At 47.1% G+C, this 8,985-nt stretch overlaps 2 protein-coding genes across 2 annotated transcripts; both read right to left on the reverse strand.

Annotated features, from left to right (window-relative positions):
• Positions 1-566: 566 nt before the first annotated feature.
• On the reverse strand, positions 567-1,592 carry KRTAP29-1 (keratin associated like protein 29-1). Its single transcript, XM_032162745.1, has one exon. The coding sequence runs from the start codon at positions 1,590-1,592 to the stop codon at positions 567-569; it is 1,026 nt and encodes a 341-aa protein (XP_032018636.1).
• Positions 1,593-6,490: 4,898 nt separating this feature from the next.
• LOC116474151 (keratin-associated protein 16-1) lies at positions 6,491-8,094 on the reverse strand. Its single transcript, XM_032162623.2, has one exon. It carries the CDS (start codon positions 8,042-8,044, stop codon positions 6,491-6,493), a length of 1,554 nt encoding a protein of 517 aa, XP_032018514.1. The 5' UTR covers positions 8,045-8,094.
• Positions 8,095-8,985: the final 891 nt, after the last annotated feature.

Here is an 8,985-nt window from a genome sequence, read left to right on the forward strand (position 1 = left end):
TGGTGAAAATTTTGGAAGCCAGTGAACTGTTTGCCTTTACTCTCATCCAGCTGGAGAATCTATAATCCTAGACACCAGCTACCTTTGCAGATCAATGCAGACCCACTGACTTAAATGACTCAAGCTCATTGTGTTCAAATGTGACCTGAAGGAAATCTACATAGGGATGTGCGTAGGAATGAAAGCACTCCAAGATACTTATTTATTATACTTAACCAGTCACATTTTTATTAGCAGCTGGCAGCAAAGGAGTCTTCTGAAAAAGCAGGCAGCATCAAGAAAGAGAAACAAGAGAGGTCTGCTAAAGTGAAATGAATTGACATCATCAGGAAATGCAAGCAGCAGTGTGGTAGTCCTAGGTTGCTGAAAGGTTATTCTCAGTTAAGAAGGATCTCTTCGTGCCTAGACAAGTTCCCTGGTCAGCACCTGGAGAGAATGTGGAGGTGGGATCAGGGTAAAGTTGGAAAGCAGGCAGCATTTGTACTCGGTGGGAATCAGGCACCCAGGGATGGCTATGCATTTATAGACAGCCGCAGACCCTAAGAGGAGGTGTGAAGAGTGCTCCATTAACAAAGTGTTGCCTTACAGAAGCTGGACTCACAGCTGGGTTGGCATGAAGTCGGCAAGCAATTGGAGCCACCACTGGGTGATGTGCCTAAACCTGTCACACAGCAAGCTGATTTGCAGCCACTCTGGTTGTGGGAAGTGGGTCCATCACAAGTTGGTTGGCCAGAAATCACAGTGTCACAGGAAGCTTGTTTGCAACAGTTCTTTGGAGAACAAGGGGCCTGGCAGTTAGCCACTGGCTGGTAGATGAAGCATGTGGAAGGAGCTGGTTGGCAGTGAAGTGGCTGGCAATGGGAAGGCACACAGCGAGTACTATTGCAAGAACTGAACACACAAGTCAATGGCTGGCAGGGAACAGGCATGTAGAGGGCTGATTGGCAAGGCTTGAAAATATAGCAGATGGGTTGATAATAAGTTGATTTACAGGGCTGGCCTTCACCACTGACGGGTTGACATGAACTTCCTTGGCACCAAGTTGGTTGGCATGGACTAGCTGTACAGATGGTTGGTAGGCGACAAGTTTCCGGACAGGAGGTCACGTCAGAGCAGGATGGCTGGCAGGATCCAGCATCACAGCAGACTGATTGGCCACAAGCTGCCTGACATGATCCAGACATGCAGATAGGTTGCTGGCAGGAGCTTTGCTGGCAGGGACTGGCATCGCAGCACTTTTCCTGACAACAAGTAGATTCCAAGCAGGATGGCTGACATGAGCTAACCAGACAAGGAGACCGACCAGTGCCGGACTGATAGCAGGCTGCGCGGGAGCACATAGGTTGGCAAACAAAACCCACACAAGATGTTGCTGGAAGGCAGGTAGGTTGACACGAAGCAGGATCACAGCCACTTGGGGCACCAGTGGATGGCTGACAGCTTTCTTGGCATGTGACCAGTTGCCACGTTCTGCTGTGGCAGGAACTAGGCAAACAGAGAGCATGTCGAAAGCCACCTTTAATTGGGTATGTGGTGATGGTGGGCACAGCTGGAACGGCTGTGGTGTTTCCAGGACAACAGCTGTCTGCCATGGTGCTGGTGCTGACCTTGCTGGGAAGTCGCAAGCTCAGTATACCTGCATTGGAAAGACATCTGATACAGAGGGGCTTTTATAGTCCTTCACTAGGGGTGTTGGCACGACATGCAGCATCTTTCCTTGTTATTGTTTTTACTCATTTGCATGCAAACATCTGATTAGCAGGCTTCAGGAGCCTGGGAGATGTTGTTCCAACTTTGAAAACGTGTCTGTTGAGTCGGGAGTTTTCTGCGCTGCATTTGGATTCGTTGACACTGCTCTTGCTCTTGGATGAGCTGTCTCTTTTACAGGTTGCTCCCCAGCCTCACTGAAACAGGCCTTTCCTGGCACTAACCTTTCATCAGGAGGCCTCTGCCAAGCCAGAGTGGCCCTGCTCTTCCTCCAGGAATGCAGCTTTGCACCATTCAATCAGAAATGAAGCCTTGACCCAGTTTGGGGAGGGGGTGTCAAGATGGGGAATGGAAAATTAGTCCATGGAACCCAGGGACACTTAAGTGCCTCTACCTCTTTTTAAAACCTTCCCATTTAGCATTCCTGAAACTTGTTTACTAGTACTATTACTAATAATAACAATAGAAATGGCTTTCATTTATTGCATAGTTACTAGATGAAGTCCTTGACTGCATTTTTCATTGAATCCTCACAATGACTTTAGTAAGTATAATTTCATCACTATGTTAGAAGTGGCAAAACTAAAAAAAAAGTAATAAATAAAGAAGAAACCAGGTTTAAAACGAAGTTAAGATTAAAATGTAAAACTTCATTGGCCTTTTTAGGAAGCTTAAAATCTCCCCCAAATTGGTTCCTCTCAAGATTTTTTTAGAACAGAAAAGAAAAAAACAGAAGAAGTGGCAAAACTAACTCATAGAGTTTAAATCATGTTCCCAAAATTATGCAAATGATAAGGGGTAGAAACAAAATTCAAATCTAGCTTTGTCTGACCGCCAAACCCCTGCTCTTAACCACCTGTTAGATCCCCTGACTTTGAGGAGGCAGGGAGAAGGCAACGCTGATATAGTGGCTGCAGGCTAATACTCCTATGGCAGCAGGCTGGCTCGTGAGCAGGTTGCCCAGGCCCCATCCTGGGGATCCTCCGCCCACTCCAGTGACTGTAATCAGCAGCTAGACCACACTGGTGTGAATACTTACCTCTACTTATCAATACATTCAAACACAGTCTTTTAATTTTGGAAATTTTTAAAACTACCAAATATTTCGTCAAGAAGGATCAAACCCACCCTAGGGCATCAACAGCATATGAATTCTATACAAATAAAAACACGCCAGCAGTGATAATAAAAAAATCACTATAAAGTAGTGTTAATGTTAAACCAATCCCTTCCGAGAGGAATTCATGAGGGACTTTCTTAGCCCTTCTGCTTTTCCTCCGGGCTTGTCCTGGCTCCGCATCACCAACCAGGTCCAGTGTTCTACACCAGCCAACGTCCTGGCCTGTTTCATGCTGGAGGCACATGACGGAGTGGAAAGATCATGGTGTGGGGAGCCAGATGGGGCTGGCCTTGATTTCTGGCTCTGCCACTAACTCAGTCTGTTGGATGTGTTAGATAATTACCTAAGTCTTCAAAGTATGGAGATTTCATCAACTGCGTTGCCGTGTCTCAGGTTAGTTTTTTGTGGGTGTTTGTTTGTTTTGGTTGCTTCACAAATTATTGAAAATACTGAAAACGCTGAAGGGTACTTTGCAAACCCCCAGCTACAAAATGCCTTCTCCTTGGCACCCTCCTCACCCTCATTTTAAAAAGAAGAGAAACATTTTTGATGAGAACAACGTCTGGAAAACCTTCTCCCCTGCCATTGGAACGCCTTTTTCCCCACAATTTGTTTCTATGTCACACTGTGGATCACTTCTTTTGCCCTCCTTCTCGTCTGTATTCATGTTGGCATCTTTCAATCTGCGTTTTATTGCACTGCGTTTTGTTGCTGAATATTTACACCCCAAAACTCTTCATCTTCCCAGAGGAAGTATTTAATACTTTCAGTGTTACCAAATATGTCAATCAAAATGGGAACATGAGTATATTTGAAAAATCACATCAACTTCAGTCCAATATCCTATACCACTTTTATAGTTTTAAAGCAATCCATTCTACATCCATTTTTCTCTAAGTGATTCTGTTCTTGTTTTCTTTTCTCCTAAAGGAAACTATCAATAGCAAGAACACCTGTCTTGCTGTAGTTCAAGGCACTAAAAGACACCTGTGACCACATTGAGACATATCATGATCCATACAGAACCTAGGCTTTGAAAAGAGCTGGGTTTTAGTCATTTGTGTGCTACTTATTAGCCATGACAATTGTGAATTTTATCACTCCCTTTATATATATATATGTGTGTGTGTTTGTGTGTGTGCATATGTGTATAAATGCATGTATACTCATACATATGTGTGTCTGTGGTTTTTGAACAATGCACACATATATGTTTGAGTGTGTGTATATATACATTCATTATATTAATATACATAAATATATACACACACATATGGTTTTCTGGAGCTTATTTATATCAATCAACATTATGTTAGTAAGATTCACCCATGCTATTTCATGTCACCATTTTCCAGTCATTTTCACAGTATAATATCCCATTGGGTGAATATACCACAATTTACTTGTCCATTGATGGGCACTTGGATTGTTTGTCCTTCAAATTCTGCATCTTATGTATAGGGGAAAAAATAGGAGAGAATACATATTACTTCACAGAATTGCTGTAATCCATATGAAATACTTAGTCCAGTGCTTGGCACAGAGGTTCAAAACCCTAGCCAACTCCTCTCTCTCTCTCTCTCTCTCTCTCTCTCTCTGTGTGTGTGTGTGTGTGTGTGTGTATGTGTGTGTGTGTGTGTGTGTGTGTGTTTTTAAGACAGAATCTCTCTCTGTCGCCCAGGCTGGAGTGCAGTGGAGTGATCTTGGCTCACTGCAACCTCCTCCTCCCGGGTTCATGCAATTCTCCTGCCACAGCCTCCTAGTAGCTGGGACTACAGGTGTGTGCCACAATGACCAGCTAATTTTTGTATTTTTAGTAGAGATGGGGTTTCACCATGTTGGCCAGGCTGGTCTCCAACTCCTGACCTCAGGTGATTCACCCGCCTCGGTGTCCCAAAGTGCTGGGATTACAGGCTTTAGCCACAGCATCCGGCTGGCCAACTCCCCTCTTGACTCTGGAAGCAGACAATGATAAATCTCAATGGCTTGATGAGACAGTAAATCCAACACCAGTGTGATAAGTTTTGCTTTTGACTTTCTTCCTCTGCCGTAGTCTGACCCAGTGGTTCTCAAACAGTGGTGATTTTTGCACTCCCAGGCAATGTTTGGCAATGTCTGGAGACATTTGTGATCATCACCCTCAAGGGATGCTACTAGAATCTGGTTCATAGAGGCCAGGGATGCTGCTTAACATCCTACAATTCATAGGACAGCCTTTACAACAAAGAATCACCCAGTCCAAAATGTCAATAATGCCGAAGTTGAGAAGCCCTGGTCGACCCTCACACTGTGCTCATGATGACTCAAGGTGCACCTTGAGCACAAGGAATAGGCCTCCATTCTGTGCACTAAGTGTAGGGAGTGACTGCTTTGAAGAGACTCTGTCCTTGGAGATTGTAAGATATGGAATTTATCTTATGAGTGTCTTGGAGGAGCTAGGAGAACATAAACAAAATTCTCACACAAGAAATCCAAGTTACCCAACCTTCTTTGTTGTAAGTATGATCCCTGATCCCCACTTGTTTTTCTTCCACTGTGGACCCAAAAACAATTGGCTTCCTTTCCTCCCCAGCCTCTCTATATCCAGAACCATGTTCTTCCATTGAGTTCTCCACACCAAGACCAGAGGGATGTTCCAAAACCCAGTGCTCTTCCTGTTACCTCTCTGCATGCAGCCCCCTGATGCCTTCATGTCAGCCCTGCATCAAACCCAAACACCTCTGTCTAGCATGCCAGTCCCAACATAGACAGATCACTGTCTACGATCTGACCTCATGCCTCATTCCTTGAAGAACAACTCTCCCATGCCTCGCCTAATGAACAATTTGCTCTCAAGCCCCGTTCACTTGTACATGTCTCCTTTGCCTAGAAAGCTTTTCCTTTCCTGTTTGTAACTAGTTAATTCCTACTCGTACTGAAAGGCTCGATGCCAGTATCACATTCTCCAATAATTCTTTCCTTGTTCCCCCACCACGCTCTGCTGAGTTCATGGTGCTCTGTGCTTATCTCTGAGTACTTGGCACAAAGGAATGTCATACTTGTCTTGCTGCCCACCAGAGAGTGAGCTTCTTGACAGCAAAGACTGAGACTTCTTATGTTTATTCTTAGAGCTAAACACAGTCCCTGGCACCTAGCTGCTGTCTAATAATGCCTGAGGGATGGGTGGGTGGATGGATGGTTGAATGGAGCTGCTGTTAAAGAAGAAGCAAGTCACTGATGAGACTATGGCATTAATGGAAGAGCAAGGAGAACAGCAAGTCGCTTCAGCTTAGCCACCTTTATTGGACAGTTACGTATTTTACCTGATTTGAGAAGTCCCTAAGGAACACAAGCATGCATAGCAAGGGAGCACATACAAGATGACAGAAAAAACCTACATGCAGGAAAGAGCCCTGAGACGGTGCGGCAAAGCGGCTCTTCTCAGCTTAATCGCAGCAGAAGACAAGAACATGGAATGTCTCCCTCTCACTGTCCAGAAGGCCTTCACCTAAGTGATCAGGATACTGACATTTCTGATGAGTTCTTTGAGGTGTAAGCAGATGGTGAGTAACAATGCATAAAGAAAGAGCTCCTAGCTAAGTCATAATGAGCTTTGGGGAGGACACTGCAGTTTTGTCTCTAGCTGGTGGCTTGCTTTGCAAGAATTGAGGGGCTGAAGCCAGTTTAGCAGTTGGCAGGCTTGCTGGCAGCAGGCTGAGCTGCTGCGGCCTCACGGGTGGTTGGACTGATGGGTTTGGCCTCAGTGGGCTGGCAGGGACCCTCTTCTGAGACATCCGCCTTGCAGGGGGTTGAGTCAACACAATCCAGTTGGCTGGAAGTGGATTTTTTGCAATCCCGTTTGCAAGAGTCAGACTCAGTGCAAGATGGGCGGAAGCAGACTGGGCGGTAAGAGTAGGAAGTGACACAGGCTGGGCGGCGCAGGATGGAGTAGCATGGGCGGTAGCAGGCAGGACGGTAGGAGATGGATGTCACGTATGGCTGCCTATAGGTGAGGAGTCCAGAGCAGATTGGGCGGCAGATCGGACGGGAGACTGGGCGGTAGGAAACCATAGCACTGCAAGGCCGTTTGCTGGAACTGGGTATGTAGAAAGTCCTAGGACAAGTTGGTCGGCAGATGGCAGATGCAGAAGACCCTGCACGGCAGGAAAGAGGTCGGCAGGAAGTAGATGGGCAGGAAACTGGCTCAGGGCAGACAGAACGACAGCGCTTGACCTCATAGCAAGTAGGTTGGCATGGACTGGGCACACAGACAGCTGGTGAGCAGGGGCTGGGCTCAGAGCAGATAGGTTGGCAGATACTGGAGACACAACAAGAAGGCTCTTGGCAAGTGTTGGGGACACAAGGTTGCTCGCACGGGCTCTGAACACAGCAAACAGGGCGGAGGCCAACTGGCTCACAGACCAGAGCCACACAGGTAGCTGGCTGGCAGATGCTAGACTCTGAGCAAGATGGCTCACAAGGGCTGGGGTCACAGCAGACAGCCTGGCAGCTACTGGTCACAGAGCAGGTAGGTGTCGGGCACACCGGCTGACAGCAGGCAGGCTCACAGACCACAGGTTGGCAGGAACTAGGCAGGGTGCAGACAGCTGAACAGCAGCTGGGCTCACAGACAACTGGCTGGCAGCAGCTGGATTTGCAGAGGACAGGCTGGCAGGAAGTGGGCACACAGAGGACTGGTTGGCAGGAAGTGGCCTCAGAGCCTACAGGTTGGCAGCAGCTGCTCACAGAGCAAGAAGGCTCACAAATATCAGGCTCACAGCACACAGGTTGGCAGCAGCTGCTCACAGAGCAAGAAGGCTCACAAATAGCAGGCTCACAGCACACAGATTGAGCACAGCTGCTCACGGAGCAAGAAGGCTCACAAATGGTGGCCTCAAAGCACACAGGTTGGCAACAGCTGCTCACGGAGCAAGAGGGCTCACAGGTGGTGGCCTCACAGCACACGGGTTGGCAGCAGCTGCTCACAGAGCAAGAAGGCTCACAGATGACAGGCTCGCAGCACAGGGGTTGGGCACAGCTGCTCACAGGACAAGAGGGCTGATAGCACTGTGGCCCACAGCTGGATGATCCACAGCTGTCTTGACAAGTCACCAGCTGCCATGTCTGGCTCTGGCAGGAACTGGGCAGGCAGATGGGGCCTCCACAGCTCACCTCAGTGGAGCAGAGAGAAATGGCTGGCACAGAGAAGCATTTCCTAGAACAGCAACTGCCAGACATGATGGAGGTGGCCGTGCTTCCTTGTGCTGAGTGCAGAGAGGTCACTACCTGACTGTGACAGCCCCCTCAGGCCCTCACTTTTATACCCCCTCACTGGTGTGTTCTGTTTGGGACTACTGCATCTTTTCCTCATTGTTGTTTGGGCCAGTTTGCAGAAGAACATCTTATTATACCACCATTTGTTGATCTGGAAGCTGTTTACCTACCCATAAAGAAGCTGTTTATTTATTGATGTGCTAAATTTGGAATCCTCAGAGCTACCGGTAGTCTTGGAAGAAGGATCCTCACCTCCAAACTGGATAATCGGTATTTCTGAGCATTGTGAACAGGGAAAGAAGAATGAAACTTATGATTTATCCACCTTCTAGTCTTCCATACAAGGCCTTGGGTTGGGTTCAGAGGATGCCACAGGAATAAGACCTATTCACCCATTCTCTTGGATCTCGCTGTCTAGTGGGCAGATAAGCATGCAGACAAACTCACTGCAATACAATGATAAGTTCAACAATAGACATACAGAGTTTAATTGAGAGGAGAGGCGATGAACTCAGCTGGAAAAAGAACAACTGGGCTGGATTTTAAATGACTGCACCTTACAGCAATGATCTTACTTAAAACCACCAGCAACCCCATGAGGCAGAGATTTTTCTCCACCATTAGAAATGAATAAATGGGCCAGGAACCATGGCTCATGCCTGTAATCCCAGCACTTTGGGAGGCCGAGGCAGGCGGATCACCTGAAGTCAGGAGTTCGAGACCAGATTGGCCAATATGGCAAAAACCCAACTCCACTAAAAATACAAAAATTAGGCAAGCATGGTGGTGCACACCTATAATCCCAAATGCTTGGGAGGCTGAGGCAGGAGAATCACTTGAACCTGGGAGGTGGAGGTTGCAGTGAGCCAAGATCAAGCCACTGCACTCCTGCCTGGGTGACAGAC

This window comes from Hylobates moloch, unplaced genomic scaffold, assembly GCF_009828535.3.
Source record: "Hylobates moloch isolate HMO894 unplaced genomic scaffold, HMol_V3 SCAFFOLD_10, whole genome shotgun sequence".
In the NCBI taxonomy this organism is placed as follows: Eukaryota; Metazoa; Chordata; class Mammalia; order Primates; family Hylobatidae; genus Hylobates; species Hylobates moloch.

Coding starts and splice junctions, on each gene's coding strand:
- KRTAP29-1 (XM_032162745.1), bottom strand. CDS start 1,592: ATGGCAGACAGCTGTTGTCCTGGAAACACCACAGCCGTTCCAGCTGTG.
- LOC116474151 (XM_032162623.2), bottom strand. CDS start 8,044: ATGTCTGGCAGTTGCTGTTCTAGGAAATGCTTCTCTGTGCCAGCCATT.